Raw genomic sequence first — 20,978 nt, 5'->3', positions numbered from 1 at the left:
TGCACTAGTGAAATGCATAAGTGCTTTAAAAAAATGTGTAGGCAGTTTATGGAATTTGCTGCCACAACCTGTGTTCAGGCCAAGAGGCTATTCCTACTTCCAATAGAGTAAAAAAAACCCATTAATAAGGGCTACAGGGTCTCATGCTTCAGGGATGTAAGAACTCTGGTGACTAAACTTCTGGAGACAATTCTGTTAGCTGTCCTCAGGAAGCTCATTTTACTTCTTCCTCCAAGGCAGATGGAATCAAACTTGATGACATGAACAAGCTGAATAGTTGCTTCATCGATTTATAAAAATTTCACAAGCTCCCTTACAATATCTGGCCAATATGAGAAATCAGAGGCTTACAGAAAATTGCCCATCTTAACCTTCACCAACATTCGGCTGCCATTAGCATCATGGTGTGTGTGGAGGGTGACACCTTTTACTTGGTGCATAAGCAATCTCAGTCATACATTACCCATCAGTCCAGGGTTGGTCTGTGCTGGTAGGCTGCAGGCAAAATATACTACAAGCATATATAAAAAACATGTTCAGTGATGTAAAGAAGGAAAAACCTCTCAATTTTTTCTTTGGGTTAACAGTGTCCTGTGAGCAGTAATTTGAGATTATTACCTTTTCCAATATTAAGTTTGTCAGAGATTACTGGGGCAGGACAGGGGTTTGAATGATAATGGTAAATGGCAGAACTAGGTTGTGCTGACAATCACAGTCTCTGAACCTGTTCTTCGAGCAATAAAGATGACAGATCTTTCTGAAAACCCCATGCATAAGAATATGTGGAGCCTTGAAGTGGAGGTTTTGCACAGAGTCACCCCCTAGATACATTTTCTTCTGCCTAAAATAACTGGAAATGTACAAATGTGTCTATACTATGACATTAATGGGATATAAGATGACCAAAGAAATTAGTGAGTCTTGCCAGCAATACCAGAATGAGTTACACAGGTACGGTTAGACTAAGAAGACCCTGTTTTTTCGACTATTTATGGAGTTACTATTTCTACCTCTGTCTTTCCATTTTCAGAATGAGGGAAGCAATGGAAGACCTGGACATGTTTTTGAGTCCAACAAGAGGAGCACCTGCAGTGACGACAAATGTATGCCAGACTGATCCTAAGTATCATTTCAAAGAAATACTCAAAGCTTTTTCTTATGTGTCCATACAAAGGGAACACTATCAGGGCATCTCTGTAGGAAAGAATCTGTGGTCAACAGAATGGGGCAAGGGCATTGCTGACTTTGAACAGCATTGAGAATTGCTTGTTTCTTGGTATCTTCTAGGACCAGAAACTATTATAGCAGCATTAAGAAAACTAATTTCTTTTACCTTTTATGTTTTGGTTAAAGAGTTAGCAGGAGTCTTCCATAAAGTGAGACATGCTGCTAACTTTTTGGAATTTGTGTGTTCACAATTACAAAGACTAGTAGAAATGTGTGTTGGATAATAAAGACCAAGTTGGGTGGAGGTGGCAAAATTATCTCAAAACCTTTCCTGAGATTTACAGCAGTTTTTGCACAATTTAAACTGCTGTTCTTAAGAATGGACAGCTTTAAAATTTAGGTCCAAATTTAGGTCCTGTTTACTCCAACTGTATGAATAACTCTGGAGAGCATTTATGTCAATTCAACTTGATATGTTGGGATCTGGTTGCATGTTGATTTTCAGTATGGCACCTTTTCTATTTTCAATCCTATAGAGAAAGTGAATGTAAACACCGCAAGAAGGAAATTCTTGCCTATATAATCTGAGATCTCACCATTCATCTTTGAACATTTTCTGTTACTGTTCAGGATGCTACTTTTGTTGGGAGGAGGGTATTGAGCTGTTATTCACTGTGTTAATTGATGCTTAATACAAAAATACAATTTTGCAGATACCTTTATTGCATTATGCCAACAGTTCAGTTAGTATAATTGCACACAAAGAGCAACTAAATGTAATTTACTTTTACTTAATACTCACTCCGCTGTTCCTTTCGGCTCTTTCATCTGATTAACTAACGTGACTCAGAGTTCTTCCGAGAAACAGCTATGTGAGTACTCATAAGAGGACTCTCCCTGATGCAAAAGACAAAATCTGTGCAACGACCAAGTATTGCAAGGAAGAAGAGACTGGAGCTGAAGAAAAACAGCAATCCAGTCTGGGTGAGAAAATGATTTGATGACAGTTTCCATGCAAGAAACCATGGTCACACAATGGCTGGTGGATACACAGATCAGATGAGACAAAATAACGCAAGACTTGAGGGGAAAAAAGGTTAATATTTTTGTACATTTCACAACACACCATTTTTGTTCTGTGTGCCCTGACATGAGTAAGTTGTCAGTGGGACAGATGAGAAGCTGAAACATCAAAAGAGAGGCTATCCTCATGGCATTTGCAGCCTATTCAGAAGCACCAGAAATGTTTAATTAAAGCTTGATTGCTCTGTGTCTTGTTATCTCCTTTTGCCTACTGAGAATCCTATTTTGTCTTCTCCAGTTTCCATGATAGTAATTTGTTTACCTAGAATTCCTCATTATTGCTCACTGTATCTTTATTTGCCTGAATTTCCCATATTCTGGCCTTGTCTATAGAAGGAAATTGCATTAGTTTGATATAAATTGGCTTTTTAATTGGTAGTTAAACTCCCTGTAGAAAAATGCTATGGTTTGAGCAGCTTTCTGTTTTACTTACGCTAATACCTAATAAATTTAAAAAACAAAGCCAAAGTAAGCTTGGTTTACATAAAAATAAACAGTGCACAGATTTAACCATTTCAATCAAAAATCCTAGTTCCACATGACGTTTCAACCTTCTGGTATACACAGGTTTTCTTACAACCTTTTTACAGGCTTCTTTCTGAGTCAAATTTCACCTGCAACCTTTCAGCAAGAAGCTGGCATGTCAGCAATATCACGTCATTAATTAACTGAAAAGGAAAGCATTTGCATTGCTTGGTGATCATCTGCCTAATGGCCAACTTGCACCGCAAGTTAACGGTGTGACTTGAAACCTACAGGAATTTTTCTGTGTTGGTTCTGGTCATCATCAAGAAACTTGACAGAGCAACACCACCACATTAGTTGTAGCAATGTTGGGTCTTTTTCTCTACACAGAGCATTCATCATTCCATGTGTGACATGTGACAGTGGTTAACAGATTTCTGGAAGCTTTAGGCTCTTTCACAGCATGGCTGCGTTATGTCTTTTGAACCTTCAGTATACATTTCCCAGAGGCACACCAAGACATGGTAAGAAATGGCAAGGCTGAAGAAGTAATTCACTGGGTACAGGGCCTAAGAACAGAGTGGACAGGGAGGCTGGTGGTGATGACTATCGCTTTTGCTGAAAATGCATTTCCAAGCAAAGCTAGCAGGTGCGTGTATGAGGTTGTTCTCAGTTACGAAGGAACAAATTGAGGCCCTTGGAAGTAATGGAGCTTCTTTGGATTTACTGTCATGTAAATGAAGTGGTACCTGTCTTTCAAATTGTACTTCCTGCTGTGTAGGCTGAGCTGGCTTGGGGACTTGGGGAGGGCATTTTGTTATCCTGTTGTCTCCTCAGCTATAGGAACAAAGTTCTTTGTTTTAATATGATTTCTTAAGAAGGAAATATTATAGCCTACGATCCATCACACAAGCCAAAGATCACATTAGCTGTAACTACTTTTGGATGAGCTCATATTGGTCAATACAGTCTTTGGGACTTCAGGATGGCACTGATGCTGTTGGTTCACTCGCACAAAAGTAAATATGTGGTGATCGAAGCAAAGGCCTTGACAGACTCGGCCTGAGGTTTCTCAAATGCATTACAGGATGCAGAGAGAAACAAGATTAAAGCTGGGCAAAATGCATAGCCCACGGACCAAACATCTGCAGTGTTTACTGAGAGCAGGGACCCAGCAACACACAGGAAGAAGGTGATTCTGTGCTGTGGAGACCCATAGAAATGCAATGACTTCCCACTGCAAGAAGCTGCAGCTTAGTTTTTCTGATTTTTGCTCTGTCTACATTGGGGGTACAAAGAGTAGAAAGTTACTGTAGGAGTGATTTCAAACCTCAGAGGCTGGAGACAATTTTAGACAGAACATGAACAGGACCAAGGGCCAAGCCCAGAAATCAGACAAGTTGTCTTAGATACCACAGGAATTGCCTTGAATTTTCACCCCAAGGTCATAACAAATTATTTGAATTGCTCAAAATACCTCAGTGACCTTCTACTCCCATGCAATTTGATTCCCATTATTTCTACTATCCAAGCTTTTCTTTAAATTGCATTCCTCAGAAAGGACAGAGAGCAGAAAAGCTAGATGATATTCCATTATTTCAGGTCTAGTGAAAAGTAGGAAGTACCAAAATTCTCAAAGAAACCTACAGCCTATTTCTAGCCTATCACCCACACAGCCACTTTACATTAACTTTGCATCCAGACTTCAGGCCCTTCTCTAATCAGAACCTGACCTAATAGCTATTGTGTTACTAAACCAGTAGGTACCCTGAAAGGAAATGTGCAGCTACCTTGGGGAACTACATCACCACCTAAGCACTAATACTGTTAAGGGAAGTCAGTCAGAAGTCCATAATCTACATCTGTGTATGCATCCTGCCACAAGATCACTGACCCAAGAGCAATACTGAAAACACTTAAAAGGGGCTTCCACTTACAGGCAGGGAAGGGAGACACAGATACTGAATGGAAGACTGCAAAGGATCTGCAAAGAGCATGTAAGGGTCTTTTTGGAAATCACACCTTTGTGACCAGCCCAAGCTCATACACAACATCTGCAACAGAGCTAGACACAACCTTCATAGCTGAAGTACAGGCCCACCCAGCCCAGCATCCCCCCATACAGGCTCATTCCCTCTGTCTCATTCTTCCAAGACTCCTGACAGTGCTCCTGCACTTCTCTTGCTGTACGATGCTTGGTATATAAAATATCAACAAACTCCACTTGATGGCAACTCTTGGCCTCCACTGTCAGAGCTCATTTCACAAGAGAATTCAAGTACCAGCAGCAACCCTGCTGCAGCAGCATGCAGTGGGCTAATACACCCAGCTTTTCAGGCAGGCTTTGAAAACTGTGTGGAGCTTTTGACCACGCTGACCAGACTGCTGTTGCTGTCAGAGCTTATGTCACTAGTTCACGCATTTCAACAGGATGCTGCAGGTAGCAAAGTGAAACATGAACAGAACTGACTCAAAGAAGTCTTTCCAAGATGGAGGAGTGGGAAGGAGACAGTAGGCAGAAACCCCTGGGCTTATGGAGGAATATACCAACCACAGCTCTACCTTAAAAGGGCTGGTATTTCAAATTGGCAGGTAACCACCTAGCCCTAAGTGAGAAGAAACAGCTGCACACAGTGCTGAGGGTGGTAGTTATAGCAAGTGCTCATCTCGTGTGTAATCACCCCTCATTTCCATGGTCAGCCCTGCTCCCCGGGATAGGCTGGATGTTGTGGACACCTGATTCAAACCACGAAGAAAAGCTGGCAAGGAAGAGGGAAGGAAAGGAAGCACATTTAAATAGAAATGTAGGGCTCAAAACAGATATTTTGAATGTGTGGCAAGCATGGGAGAGGGAAGAGACAAACATTTGGGAAACAGTGATCTGAAAGGGAGGAAATGGAACTCTTGCATCTGTTGGCCCCATGCCACTGCAGTTAAGCTGAAAAGGGGAGCTTAGGGGACAAGGAAAAATGAAATAACATTGACCATATATGACTGACATTTCTATCTAATTAAAAATCACATTTTAAAACAAAGTCCAATACTGTACTCTTTCAAATGGGCAATGAAAATGTTACTGAAAAAGCAAAACTGTGTTATTTCAAACCAAGCCTATATTAACTAGAGATGGGTGTTCAGGTTATCACATGCTGGACTCAGCCAATTTGGACATTTCGCTTTGATTCCTGCCTATTTTTAAATGACCACAACACCAAACAAACCTTTCTTGCAGTTTAAAAGCACTTTTCACTTGAAGAAGAGGCTCCCTCTGTTTTTTCTTTCACCAGCTTGCAATCAAAATCCAAGGTACAGTTAACAGCTAAAAGTAATTGCTTTCTACAGCTTGTTTTGTTACGTTTGTAAGGGACTTGCAAAAAGCTCCAAACAAAGGCTTTGGTTAAAAAAGAAAAAAGGAATCATATTGCATTCAGCCCCATCTAACTGAAATCTGCACTAGCTGCAAATCTCTGCTGTCTGAAAATGCTTCTCAGACCAGACAGTTACCTGCTGGACCAGAAATGGGGGCAGTGTTGAGCTGGAGATTTCCCAGAAGCTTTTGCTCCCATCCAAACTTCTTCTGGCTGCCTCTGCTGGTGAATAAATTGCTTGAGTCTGGAGTGGTACCTCGAGGTGTCTTCTCTCCACTAACTGGAAAACAAGAAGCCACAGACTGGTTTATCACGGGGGGCGGCTGAGTCAGTGCGTAATCCAAAACTGGAGCTAAATTAAGGGCTGGAGGCTTCTCTGCTGAGAACAAGAGCCTGCAGCCACAGGATATAACACTATTAAAAGGAAAGGGCAGATTGTCTTTCCATTGCTGTTATGGGAACTGTGACAAAAGAAAAATAAACAGGAATGAGTGGTGTGAAAAGTAGCAAGTGAATGAAGACACAAAGCAGAAATACAGAACACAATCTTTAGAAACTGCTAGAAAGTTTCTTTTATCCAGTAAAAAAGCATGTGCAGGTTTTTTTTAATTACAGCCTAATCTTAAGACATCTTTACAATGCTGGAACCTGAGGTACATTGTACTTATGTACAGAAACCAAGGGGTATCACTGCGTAAATGGAAAGACTCACAGCCCCAGACAGTGCAAATTAATGTAACACAAAGCAGACGAAACATTCTGACTGCTGTTGGATGAGGAAGTGGCTTAGATGTTTCCGATCTGAACACAGGTTGTAGCGTCAAGCCTAAGAGATGAAAGAAGGCAAGTTTTACCGCTCAACACAACGCAGAAGTTTCATATGTTCAGAGCAGCAATCCACCAATCCTCATGTAAGCTGTTCGTCTGAGGTACAGACTGACAGATCATTGAACACATTTACAAATTAACCAATTCACTATGCATGAGACTGTGAAAGATGAGCCAGACACAAATGTTCAATAAAAATCTAAATGGGGTGAAATCTGGCAGCTGAGGTACAGACTGGGCACATTCTAGAGGCCAGTTAGTCACACAGTCTGGATCAGAATCCAAATTTTTCCCAAGAGTAGGAGAGATTGAAGATCCTAGTTTCTGATTCAGACTTAAATGCATGTCAGTCCAAAGAAAATAAGCTTGTTCTAATTTAACTGGCGTATTGTGCCCAATGTTATTGGAAAGTTAGTGTCAATCACAGGATGCCAGTCTTCCCCTAGCCAGAGACCAACTGTCATTCATTTTGATAACTGTCACACAGCAGACCTGGTCATGTGGAACTCTATAATCACAGACTGGCTTCCGCATCAGCCTGGGTGGAGAGGCAATGCTATTGTCTCAGCTGGAAGCTGATGCTCCCACACCATATGTCTTACAACCCATCTACTGCCAAGCTCGGAACCCATTCACTGGTCGGCTCCACAAATCAGGTCTGCATCTGAATGGCCTCCTCCAACTAAGCACAGTTATTTCTGAAACATGCCTTTACATTTCAAGAGTCTTTTGAAGATAACAACGCCAAATCCCTTCCCCACAGTTCCAGCCCCTTTCAAAATTTCAATTACATGGCAAATAAAAGACAAGTCACTTGCAGATAAAAGGAAAACTTACTTGTTAAATAACAGTCCAGACTAAGGGAGACATTGTCAAAAGCAATAACAGCATCAGATCCTTCTTCCCACGAAGCGATGATCTGAAACCAAAACCTGTACAGATTGGGAGAACAGGGATTAAATTCTGTTAAAAGAGATGAAACTCAAAACTCTTCACAATTAAAGCTGTTTTAGAATGGAGAAAAAAAAAATTCATATAAAAAAATACTAAATTGACAGAGAAAGTATCCTCACCCTTAATAAGCAAGGTGATTTGAGGAGGGGAGCTGTACATGAGTGCAGGTAGACTGAAAAAAGAATACAGCCCATCTTCCCTCCAGAGGCATACAGCCTGAAGCAAGTGTAAGCATGGGTGTGGGTGCCAGAAAGTCCCCTAGCTTCTGGGAAAAAAAACAAACAAAAAACCAACCAACCAACCAACAAAACAGACATCTAAATGATTTTATTCTCACAAGTGATTTACACCCTAAAGTGTTAATAAAAATAACTAGATTGGGGCTCATGAAATCATTTTGAGTTTCTAAAAGGAACTGGCAATCAAAGGCTGAAACCAATTGAGAAAGTATTTGGTGCGGATCCACTGTCTATGAGGCAAAGGCTGACAGTCCTGGTAGCCACAAAAGGGAGGACCTGACACCGGGTGGTCCATAGGAGGAGCAGAACTCATTATCTCCTTGTAGAAGCTGAGCAAATTTGCCTTAAATCACTTCGAGACTCTCAGCTGGCCTTTGCCAGGAAGTTCTGCTGCTTGTACACGACCAGAAAAAAGATCACTGTAAATTCACCCTCAGTGATATAACAAGTCAACAGGAAGAGCAAAAATAACCCACAATCAAACACTTCTAATCTAATACTATATTGGCCATGCATTAATTTAGTGCACTCATGGATTTAGATTTTCTCTTAGCTTAGCAAGTTCATGTTCTCCCAATTCCTATCTACCACATAAAATCATAATACTCTGCTTAGGAAAGAGAACAATTTCTAAAAGCAGTCAACCGTGGCCTAGAAATGAGATAAGATGCTGAGAAGTTGCACCAAGACTATAAAAACATGAAACTATCATATGCTGTAGAACAAGCTGCAGAGAACACGAAATATTACTTAAACCTCATTCTCTGTTGTATCTTGATGTTTTACACCACCAGATGTTAAGCCATTCATGGGTCACTTTACTGTGGATCTGTGGCTGATAGTTTCTGCTCTTCTACATATGAGCCATGAATGCGAATTCTTGCAGGTGTTCCAGTTTGGACCAGAAACTGGTGACAGAAAAAGGTATTTTTGAGGAGCAGTCTTATTTATTTAGAAAGGCTGTAGAAATCCCATACCTTCACTGCAGTAAGAATTCAAACACCAGCAGACTTTTTTTCTTCTCGCAGACTCTAGTCCTTTATGAATAGTAATGGGTCTAAAATATTTTCTCTTAGCTTTCTGTCTGCTACCAGTATTCTTACATGCCTTGTTGTCTCCTATTGTTTTTAAAAGCTACCTCTCCTTTACCAGCAAACCAATTCCCCCCAAACAAAATTCAAGTCAATCTTCTCTGCTTATATGTGCATTTACTTTGGGACAGGATGTGTTTCAATGAGGGTTTTTACTACTTCAGCCACCTGACTCTGTCAACAAACACAATCATCTTCCATGTTGTTCTGAAATACAGTGCAGCTTTCACCACCAGTGATGACAGTGAGGTTTGGCATAAGCTAAAACAGACCCCTGGGATATCTGTGCCTTTTGAGGATACCTATATTGAAGTGTTGTCTTCTTCGGCAACTGATGTTCTTTTTAAGCTACAGATGGGGACACAGTGAGAAAAGCTGACCCGACCAAAGCAAAAGCTTCAAACAGAAAAAAGAACCTAGCAGTCCCTGAAGGGTGCAAAAGGGTTGAGAACACAGCACCGTCTGTTCACAACAGAAAAGAGTTGATATAGTAACTACATTCCTCCTTCTTTATTTCTGGTAAAGTAAAACAATAATGCTTCAATACTGAAATGTCTTGCTTCTTGGAGATATGCATTGGACATATGGAGAGACTTTTCTAAAATGGATTTTATACATTCTAAAGACATGAGCAACTGCTATGAAAAAGCAGGTGATTGACACAAAGAACAGTGGATATAGTGAAGGAAGAGTATCCCTAGCATTAAATGAAACTCCAAAGAGCAAGACATAATTTTCTTTGCTAAATGATGCATCATTATTAGCTCAAAAGGTAGCATCTCCATCCAAACAAATCTGGAGACCACAGAAGTGTATGCTTTGACTTTCTAATTCATACAAAGTGCAGGCACCGTCTGACGTTGCTAGAATCCCCACAGTTCTTAGCTGGTATACCTGAAACCCACTGCGGGTATGTCTAGGAGGAGAACTGGAAGGAACATAAAATCATTGGATGTTAAACTGGCTTCAAAGTACTTATTCCCCCTGCCTCCTCCCTCCGTTTGCTCCATGGCTGACATCCCACAACACTCCAAATGGAATTACAAGCTTTAGCATAAACATAAGCTGTTCAGTTCCAGACATGCCATGTGAGTCTTAAGCAACAGCTGCTGGACAGACAAAGGGGGCTCTGATCTACTTCTCCCTCTAAGTTACTGTGGCAGCAGCAGTGATGACTGAACCTTACCTGAAACAGGTCCTGAACCACCACAGACCACAATCTGGTATGTGATGGAGAACCAGGACCTACCTTAGGCTGTAAACTACAGGCTGGAGCTCAGCAGAAGCTTCTCCCTCTCTGTTGTGTGTTGCTGAAACCCCAAGGAAGAGATAAGGTGGAAGTGGATTCAGCTACATGTCTTTCAATTGGCTGTGTCTGCAAATCAGTGCCCTGCGCACACTGAACATTGGCGCTGCATGGAAGGGACCACTGGAACTGAGTCTCTGATGCATTTCATTTTCAGCCTGTTTTCTGGGGGTACACACTAAATGCCGCTTGGAGATGTGGACATTTTGATGTGTACTTATGTTTGTAAGGTGCTAAGCTGAGGCTGGGAAATGAATGAAAAAGACAAATAAGCAGTTCTTAGATGTGTCTACCCTCCACTTCTGCAGTCCTTAGCTCAGGTTGCATAAAAGAAGAGACAGATACTTCTGCAAAGACTACTATGTGTCTTTCTTTGTACCGGGCAACTAAATACATCTGAAAATAGCTTTAGGCAGTTTCCTCCACAGAACTTAAGCTGCGTGCCCTGAGGTGTTATCCTTTGGTGCGCTGTGCATGTCATGCTTTTTCAGACAACAAAGGGTTGTTCTTACAAGAATTATCAAATGTTCAGCCCCTAAGAAGAGAAAGGCATGATATAAACCAGTATTTCCGTCATTGAACGGAGTGCCATCTAACGTGCCCATATAAGAACACAACAGGTTGCATTTTTTATTTGCAGTTCATTCAAGTGAAGTGACAGCCATGCTGATCTCACCTGCAGGAGCACTGGGACCAGAACACTTCAGAAGTTTTCTGAAGTTCACTGGGGATGAAAAAAATGACAGAAATGCCCCCAAAATAGAAAAATCATGTGAATGCCAAACACTGTTAGGACCATCGGTGCTGCTCTGGTTGTCTATTAATGCGATTTTTTTTTTTCTAACATGAATGAAGTTTCTGTATAAATCTTCTCTTGAGACCAGCACTTCTGCAACAAATAGTTCATCTTTTTCTCTTCTCCAGTTTAATGCCACTATTAATTTAGAAATATGATGTCTTTCAGGTTCCATTGAAACAAGATCATCAGTTATCCAACATTTCAATCACTAGCTTTGGTGTTTTTAGCTTAATGGGCTAATTAAGAGAAACTTAATCAAAACTGAAGATGGAAATGTCACACACCAGTGAAATGGAAAAAACCTCACAGACAATCTTATTCCCTTGCTCCCTCCCCCCCGGGCCCCTTTTTTTTTTCTTTCTGTCTAATCTGTGAAATCAATGAAATGACTCCCTTTGACTTTGGTGAAAGCTGATATGGACACACCAGAAGTGTTTGTTATTGCAGTGACTCTAACAGTGGAGGCGACAACATCTCACTGACATTTTTGCACAGATCAAAGCGGGGTACGATGACTGCACATCCAGTACTTCAAGGGGCACCTGTACAGCACAGGTACTGGTCAACAGCACTGTAAAGACACACTGCGAACACAGATGCTGTGGTGGATGGCCATGAAAGGGCATTCCTGAAGGAAATTACACAGGAGCAGCAAGATTAGTCCTGGAAAGTTTGTCGTGACTTTGTTGCTTAATAAATCCCAGCAACTTCCTCACATGGAACCCAACTCCTCATCAGATAAATCTGTGTTTCTAAGCTAGATTTCTTCATAGGAACGAAAATATGGCTGCTACAAAAGTCTTCAATGGCTTGGATATTAGAAAAAAAATGTTATGTGAGGACTGGTGGAAATTACTTCTTATCTGTCTCTTCTTTTGTCCTACTTGACCCCAGGAGTACAGCTAGAAAAAATGTTCCTTAGATGTATGATAACTGGGAAGTGCAAGTTACACCGCTCAGAGTGTCAGCTGAGCTTTGAATACAACTCATACAAAGGCCTTCTGGGTTTTTTTTCATATCTCTTTGAGGCAGATGGGAATTGCTGTACCAGGTGGACAAAAAAAACCTAATTCAAATCTCTCCCTTGGGGAACCTCAGTGAGGCTGTCTGAAGGATACAAGTTTTACATAAATTCAAAAACCACTCAGAGGTGACTACTGATTAAATATTTCAGTCACAGATTAGAAATGGCACCAAAGGCATAACAAGTAAGCTTTTTGGTTTGTTTCTTTGGCCCAGACCGTGAAATCTGAATCTAGATGAGCAGTTCCATGAAAGGTAGGACCAAGCATATTCCAAGTCAGTTAAAGTTGACAGAAACAGGATAACATCAGAGCTTTTGGGCTGTAATCTTCTCCATTCCTCAGGATCTTTAAATCTTGGTTTTTATTTCAGCGTGGTCAGCATTTGATCTTCATCACATCATCCAGGATTTTCTGTTCAGTTGGTTCTTTTTGCTCACTTCTTTTTTTTTTTTCCTTGATCCTAACAGAAGACTGGCTCCCTCCCAAAATATCTGGGGCTTATTTACATAGGGAAATATAGAGCTAAAAATATGAAAATACTTCTATAGCTATGTTGGTATAACCTCCATGAGGACAAACTGTTTTGCTTATGTCACCTATTCTTAAGTCTTCATCACACAGAAATGTTAGCTGTAGGGTATATTACGTCCTCTTCTGTTTGGAAGGAAATAAAAACCATTCTCCCTGAACTGAAGACCTCAGAAAGTTGACTTTGTGCAAATTTTGCAGCTCCATCCCTTCAGTAACAGCTCCAAATTCCACCTAAATATTGTCCCTGGCTCACACAGACATTTCATGTTTCCATTAGCCAGACTCAGGCAGCTGTCTTCATGCCATTATTTTAGAAAAGCTCATAATCACTATTTTTTTTTTCTTTTTATCATAAAGATAGGGATTATTAACCAAGACTGAATGTTAATCTCCTCTGTACTGAATCCTCCACACAGTGACACGATCACAGCATGCCTATACGTACAAATTCCATCTCATATCTCGTAATGTTTCGCCTCTGATGGAAGTGATTTCTCTCTCTACCTAGCTAAAATAATTACAGCTGAACCTGCTTGAGATCGAGGTACTTACAGAATGGAGAAGTTTCAGGTCACTAACCCTTATTACATTCAGGTTCCCATTAACTTCTCTGTTACAAATGATGCATTGTTAGCTCACTTCACAAAGGAATACTTACTATTTGGGATAAAAGATATACTAAGGTGGAATGAGATTATTTGGAGAAATACAAGCATCTTAACCAAACTCAGTTACAGGGACAGAATTGTCACGCAGGAAGTTACTTAATAGCCAATAATAAAGGCAGAGATTTAAAAAAGTGTTATTAAAGGCAACCATACTGAATATATACACGTACAAAAACTGTCACAGATACTCTGCACACACTGTCACCAAAGCCCCCCTTTTCAGATGAAAAGAACAGCCATCAGCCATCAGCAGAATAACTCTTATTTCAAAAGCAGGACAGAAGCAGCAATAGCTAACAATACAGGGCAGAAGAGCATCAATGGGGACATTAAAGTCTCACTCTGTTTTTAACAAGGTAATGTGGGACCACATTGGAGCAACAGAGGCTACATTTGTTGGATGGATATAAGAACAAAGAATAAAGAGAGCTAGGTGTGGATGTGACCAATGAATGCATATGTGGTAATGTGGTAACTGAAGGAAAGAAGCCAGAGAGTCGTGGTCAATGGGGCAGAGTCCAATTGGAGGCCTGTATCTAGTGGAGTGCCTCAGGGGTCAGTACTGGGACCAGTACTGTTCAATATATGCATCAATGACTCTCAATGAATGAGGGACTAGAGTGCACTGTCAGCAAGATTGCTGATGACACCAAGCTGGGAGGAGTGGTTGACATGCCAGAAGGCTGTGCTGCCATCCGGAGACCTGGACAGGTTGGAGAGCTGGGCGAGGAAAAATTGATGAAATATAACAAGGGAAAGTGTAGAGTCTGGTATCTGGGCAGGAACAACCCCAGGTTCCAGTTTAAGCTGGGGAATGACCTGTTGGAGAGCAGTGTAGGGGAAAGGGACCTGGGGGTCCTGTGTACAGCAGGATGACCATGACCAGCACCGTGCCCTTGTGGCCAGGAAGGCCAATGGCATCCTGGGGTGTATTAGAAGGGGGGTGGTTAGTAGTTCAAGAGAGGTTCTCCTTCCGCTCTACTCTGCCTTGGTGAGACCACATCTGGAATATTGTGTCCAGTTCTGGGCCCCTCAGTTCAAGAATGACAGGGAACTGCTAGAGAGGGTCCAGCGCAGGGCAACAAAGATGATGAAAGGAGTGCAGCATCTTCCATATGAGGAAAGGCTGAGGGAGCTGGGGCTCTTTAGCATGGAGGAGACTGAGGGGTGACCTCATTAATGTTTATAAATATGTAAAGGGTGAGTGTCACAAGGATGGAGCCAGGCTCTACTCGGTAACAACCAATGATAGGACAAGGGGTAATGGGTTCAAACTGGGACACAGGAGGTTCCACTTAAATATGAAAAGAAACTTCTTCTCAGTGAGGGTGCCAGAGCACTGGAACAGGCTGCCCAGGGAGGTTGTGGAGTCTCCTTCTCTGCAGACATTCAAAACCCACCTGGACACCTTCCTGTGTAACCTCATCTGGGTGTTCCTGCTCTGGCAGGGGGATTGCACTGGATGATCTTTCGAGGTCCCTTCCAATCCCTAACATTCTGTGATTCTTGCTTGTATGAAGGGTCCCTGTTTCTTCACAGTAGAATAGAATGAAAGTTCAGGAATAACAGGAGACAAAGACGTCTTTGGGTACAAAATGTTGCCAAGAACTTTCCTTTTCTTTTTCTTCCTTGATGGGAAAACTAATTCTCAGAAACTCATTAGAAAGTTAATCTGAAAGCAGTGCGAGCGAAAGACAGAGCAATGCAAGACGAAATTATTAGACAAGAAGAGTGCTCAGCCACAGCTGTCAGAAATGCAGCAGAGTGGTATGACTGAGACAACTTCTTTTGACTGCTCTGTTTCCTTCAGCAATGAGTGAGAGGTTCTGCAGCTGCTCTGGTTGCCACCGCGATCAGCGCGGCTGAAGGAGCCAGACAGAGCAAAGGGGATCACTCCCAAGGACTGAAACAGAACCCCACATCGGTACACAGGTGAAACACCGGTGAGCACCAGCCTAGTCCATAAATACCCAGCAAACCAGCAAGAATGGAATAGGTAAAGAAGCCAGTTTAAAGAAAAAAAATATAATCATCTGGACATGAATTTTGACTTGTTGCAACAGAAGGTCATCTTCTGGGGTAACTTAAGTTTGTAGACATTTTTGCATTCTTCCTCAGGAAAGTCACATCCGTACTACCCACCTAGTAAGTCACATTTTTCTCTTCCAACATAGTAAAATTCCTCAGTCTGTGTTCAGAAGATCATCAGCAAGAAAATAATTTTTAAGCTCTCTGACCACAATGAGACCAAAAGAAAATTGGTTTACACTTTCTGAAGGTACTGCCCTGCTAAAAGGACACAGAGTCTAGTCTGCTGTCAGTGAGAAGGCAAATGGTGCCACTGCTTATGACCAAAAATGTAGTTTCTAGTGGCCTCAAGTAAACTCCTTCTCTCAGTTGTCCTTCCATCTGGCTGTTGTTACTTAAGACTGGCTACAAATTTAGCTTTTGTAATGCCAAAAAAAATAAACTTAAGGATGAAGGAGGCCAAGGAAGCCTTTCTAACCAGTAGGTGCATTTACATTCCTTTTTTACTTCTGTACAATCTTTTTTCTATCAGAAGACTGCACTGAGGTTGGGCAGGTTGCTATTAATAGTTGCCATTTGTTAAAAAGTTCCTCTCAACAGAAGTTACAGGCAAATCTTTAAAGAAAAATACAGGTTGAGTAGAGAATATAGTACTTAAAAGACCAGAGCTGGGCTGGGCTGGCTCATGTGAAGTCCACTTCAAGGCAACTCCAGCCAGGCGGTAAATGGACCCATGGAACATTTAGTCTACACGTCACTCCTCATGGCTGGCCTCAGCTTCTCCAAGAGAGCAGAAATCAAGATAATTAGTATTTGTTTCTTAAAGTAATTGTTTCCAGCCAGGCTTCAGCCTGTTAGAGCTAATCCTTTTCCACCTTTTACACTGTCTGGCAAAACAGTTGTTAGGTGGGCTGGTAGCAATAAGCATCAGCCTACAGCCAGCTCTAGAGAATCACTTTGCTACACGTGCTTGTAATTTATCTATGCGATATACCTTAACCATAATGTTAAACTAACAAAATGCCTAATTATTAGCTACACAAATCACTCATCTTCAATTACATGAGGCTTCTGTTTGCTCCTGCTGTCACATTCCCATGACTATATCATTATTAAAATTTAAACTCACATTTCCTTACTAACTAAAACCAAATATATAAAAACAGCAAGCCCAAACTACCAACTACAACAGAGCTTTCAAGACTGTCTCCTACTTGCATTTCTGCGAACGTGAAAAAGAACAATTCTTAACAGACTCATCTCTGGAAAACAAATGGTAATCTTCCATCTAATAAAACAATTTTACAATAACACAGTTTTCTACACTACTGTCAACCCAATCACTTTAGCACTGCATTAATGTGTAAATTCCAGTATGCAAAAATTACCAGTTCCCTGGCTTTCACTAATCTGTGCTGATTATCTGATTTGCAGATAACGTGTCCTTCAGGGAGGGGCAGGTGACTCCATGGGGGCCAAATGAGGATTGTTAGTTCATGCTGAGTGTATTTAAGTGGCAAGTTAAAATACAGCACCTCTGGAGACTTTGCCTGTTGCCTCTGGTAAGCACAATCCATTCACCCAGCAGCTCAAGAAGCTCTTGCCCACAACTGGCTTCATTGGTGGTGGCTGCTTTGGTGGCACATCCTTCACCAGGCCCTTCGCCCTTCCTCCACCAAGCACAGAGGACACCAAGCATTTGGAACTGGGTTACAGCTCCATTAACCTCCACACCACATGAGCAAACTCTCAAGATGAGGAAGGATAGCTAACTTTGGAAAGATGTAAGAAGCCAGGACTTCAGCCTCTTTAAAGGCCACGCAGGAAAGGAAAGACCTCACACAGGGTGACATTGCAACTGGCTGCTTTCCTAAGGATCAGATGGGAGGAAAGAAGACAATCCTCTCCTCATCGTACTCTTGGAAATGAGGAATGTATTCCGGGTTGCCCAGGATAAGGCAGTGCTAGAAATCTAACATCCCTCAGTCCCAATTTAGCATCTTTGTCATACTCTTCCCTACTTGCCGTTACTGCCAAATCACCTGAAATGTTCTAGCTGTGATTTTCTGCCAAAACATAATTTCCCCGAACAGCCCAGGGGACATAAAACATTTAAGAAATGTCTGTTTCTAAAGATAGAGCTGATCTAATTTCTTGGAAGTCTTCCTAATGATTCTTTGAAGTGCTGTAAGCCAAACATGGAAATTATGGCTAAGCAGCTTTTGAACATGCATGCTTTTGAGCAGTTTTAGAGCATATTATCTTGTTATTAATATCACTTTTCATCCAGCTTCCCAACTACAATGGAATGTGCTTTAATTATTTGTGGAACTGGCATACTGGTGTGCTTCATTCAAGAGCTTTACTTCTGAGGGGTGATGTAAAGTTTAGCTCCTTCTGTAGGAATATCTGCAATATCATGCTTCTTCTAACGCAGACCCTCACAGCTACTGACACGGGAACCAATTAGAAAAAGACAGACACAGCAAGCTTTCAGCTGCACCAGCATTGCATTCACATCAATTAAACACTTCTTACAGTTCAAAAAAACTGCCATTTATCTCCAAAGTATATATACTGCAGTCTCCCCCGTACCATTTTGGTGTACACTTCCATGGAGTTCGTTCTTACTCTGTACATCAGTCCATATTTCCTAAGAAACGGGTTCCAAGATGATGAAAAAGACTCCTGAAGTATTTCCAAATCTCATGGGAGATGTATTCCTTCCCAGGAAGGACTGGTTCCAACTAAATCAACCTCATACAAAATTCATTAAAATAGTGCACTTTCTGTGAATAAATAAGGACAAAACTTTTCAGGAGACACCGAAAGTTCAAAGATTTCCTTGCTTATGACTTAACCTCCCATGTATCACTTGGATTTGTGATTCTACATGAACCTGCTAGCCTGGCTTCTAAGATCAAAGTAGTCTCTGCCTGACTGTGCAACCACAGAGAATTTAAAGGAAAGCAATAGTATAAGAATACAGAATAATTCAGGTACAAAACATTCCCCTGGCAACATTAGAAAATAAATCACATAAATAATAATGACAAAATATACCATTCTTCAAAGGAAACACTGAATGGGAATGAAGCTACCAGGTATTTTTACAAATGGTGTTTCAGCAGTGGCTGCACAATAAGCCTAATGCTGGTATTTTTTAAATCTTTGACGCACAATATTAATTATGCATTCAGGACCAAAGCGTTGGCAGTGTCCTTGTGTTTGCAGCCTACGTGCATCCCCAAGAGCCAGCAAGATAAAAGACATATTCATACAATGTTTGTTCAAACTTCTTGTAAGGCAAACTATCCCTTAATGAAATCCATTATTTCTAGGGCACAGATTTCCAAAAAGACAAAGGACACTAGTGCTCATGACACAGATTGTAGATGAATCTTACAGCCCAGGGGCCAGGGCAGCAGGAGGTGAATTATGTCTGTGTCTTCTCTACAAACACCAGAGGCCAGAGCACACATAAAAAGTAAACAATGAACAACAGAGTATTCCCTTAAAGCTGACTTGTAAGAAACAGCTAAAACAACACTCTTTAAATAAGCATATGCTACCAGATTAAGCATATGCTACCAGATAAACCGTTTGTGCTTAAAGCCAGAATACAGACGTAACTGAGACAGACTTTTATTAAGCTGAGCCTCCTGGTACAGCTAACACAAAGGTGTTCAGATACATCCTTGCCTGATTTTCAGCAGGTTTTTCTCCCATCCTTTTAATCCTCAGATCTAGACACACTCAACACTGGGGACTTTGATACCCAGAAAAGTAATCAGCTGTGCAGCTCACATCCAACTTTAGCAAGCCACATAAGAGGATCAAACACACTACATGAAACAGTATGTGAGGAGAATGATTATTTCCAGTCAATGAAACAGAGGCACAGAAGTTTAAGCCCCTTGCTGTATACTACTCAGAGACCCAGTTTGTGAACCAAGACCACCACTCAGGAGTTCTAAAATTGAGTGCTTTGCTCTAACTACTCAGTCATTCTTATTCTCCACCTGTAACAGAAGATACCTCCTGGGGACAAAGCGCTTCTTCTCCCTGTGGGAGCCACTTCCAGGAGCGCTGCTGGCCATTTCCATTGCCAGGTAGCTAGTGATGGAATGACTGATCACCATGAAGGAGAATGATGAGGAGACTCATACCTATCCAGAATATCTGGGAGAGGTAAGATCATCCACTGCCATATTCCCAAACCTTCGCTGTTATCCACGTGCCAGAACGTCTGGCTCTGTTCCTTTCCTGTCTTGTTCTCAACCAGCACCAGGGATATATTTCCCAGCAAGACACCATGGATGAGCCATGACATTCGTAGCTAGAAGGGAGAGAACATATGAGATTAAAAGTCACAAAGATTATCCAAAAGTTAACAAAATTCCCAACTCTTCTTTGATTTCTTTGTTTTCCAGTCACCAAAAAGTTGATTATCCCTCTCTTATGTTCACGTAAACATTTTAGAAAACTCCACAGATATGGGTGCTTGTAATAGCTAGTAATGCTATTTACTGTTGGAACTACTGGGCTTTTTTCTAGGTAAAGTTGAGCCCAAAACACCTGCTTTAGCTTTCACATATTTGTCTGCAGTTTTAAAGGTATAAGCTAATACTTCTCTTATCTGCAGTACAAAGATCACACTCATTTAAGATGCCACCTAAAAGATTCAAGTTGACTTACCTCTTTTTCAGCAATAAACATATTCTTGCAGCAGCAAAACCACAAGGAGAATAGCTGCAAGAAGCAGGCATCACCAGTAATCAAAACTTCACCCCCCAGATACTCTTTTCAAAAACCAAGCTTTTCCTTACCTCTTTCCAAGTTTCTACAGACTTTCCAATTAAAGTTTAGTAACAATGAGGTTTTTTATTAATTAAAATACCTTAGGGAACTGGATTTCTAACATTTTTTTCTCAAGTTTAATCTAATTGAGTCCACTTCTTTGCATTTATTCCCAAATATAAAACTATTTAATGTAGTTTTCTCATTTTATGACTGTCTCTCCCTCACTGTATTAAAAGAAAAACAATCCCTTCTACAGGCTAGTCTCAGAATCCATGTTACATGAATATAGTCTTCTAATTTTCTTGGGAAGAAGACGACCTAGGTCTTTGCTGATGAAGAGCATAAGTAAAATACACATATATATTACACGCAGGAGCTGGGTCTCATCTCAAAACCAGTAGAGGTGAGAATGCTGAAGGAATTAGTTTATTAAAGGCACATTAATTATGGATTTTTGGACACAAGAAACTGTTCATCACAGTATCAAGCATCTATGCATGTTAAAAACAGGTCTCTGGTTTGTAATACTTCAAAGCAAACACCTAAGTCAGGAGAAATTAAAATTACATTTTACACAGGGATATCTGATAACATTACTTACTTCCTTGCTTGGATAGCATAGA

The 20,978-nt window shown here is 41.0% G+C and overlaps 1 protein-coding gene across 1 annotated transcript in view; it reads right to left on the bottom strand.

Annotated features, from left to right (window-relative positions):
- The window catches only part of ALK (ALK receptor tyrosine kinase), a 339,668-nt gene that overhangs the window by 42,518 nt on the left and 276,172 nt on the right, over positions 1-20,978 (bottom strand). The window contains exons 9-11 of the mRNA XM_065058665.1: positions 19,722-19,891; positions 7,749-7,843; positions 6,220-6,363 (exon numbers count right to left, since the gene is read on the bottom strand). Coding sequence (XP_064914737.1) covers positions 6,220-6,363; positions 7,749-7,843; positions 19,722-19,891 — 409 coding nt within the window. The remainder of the gene's footprint in view (positions 1-6,219; positions 6,364-7,748; positions 7,844-19,721; positions 19,892-20,978) is intronic.

This window comes from Columba livia, chromosome 3 (assembly GCF_036013475.1).
Source record: "Columba livia isolate bColLiv1 breed racing homer chromosome 3, bColLiv1.pat.W.v2, whole genome shotgun sequence".
NCBI classification, from domain to species: domain Eukaryota; kingdom Metazoa; phylum Chordata; class Aves; order Columbiformes; family Columbidae; genus Columba; species Columba livia.
This window is presented reverse-complemented; position numbering and strand designations above follow the sequence as displayed.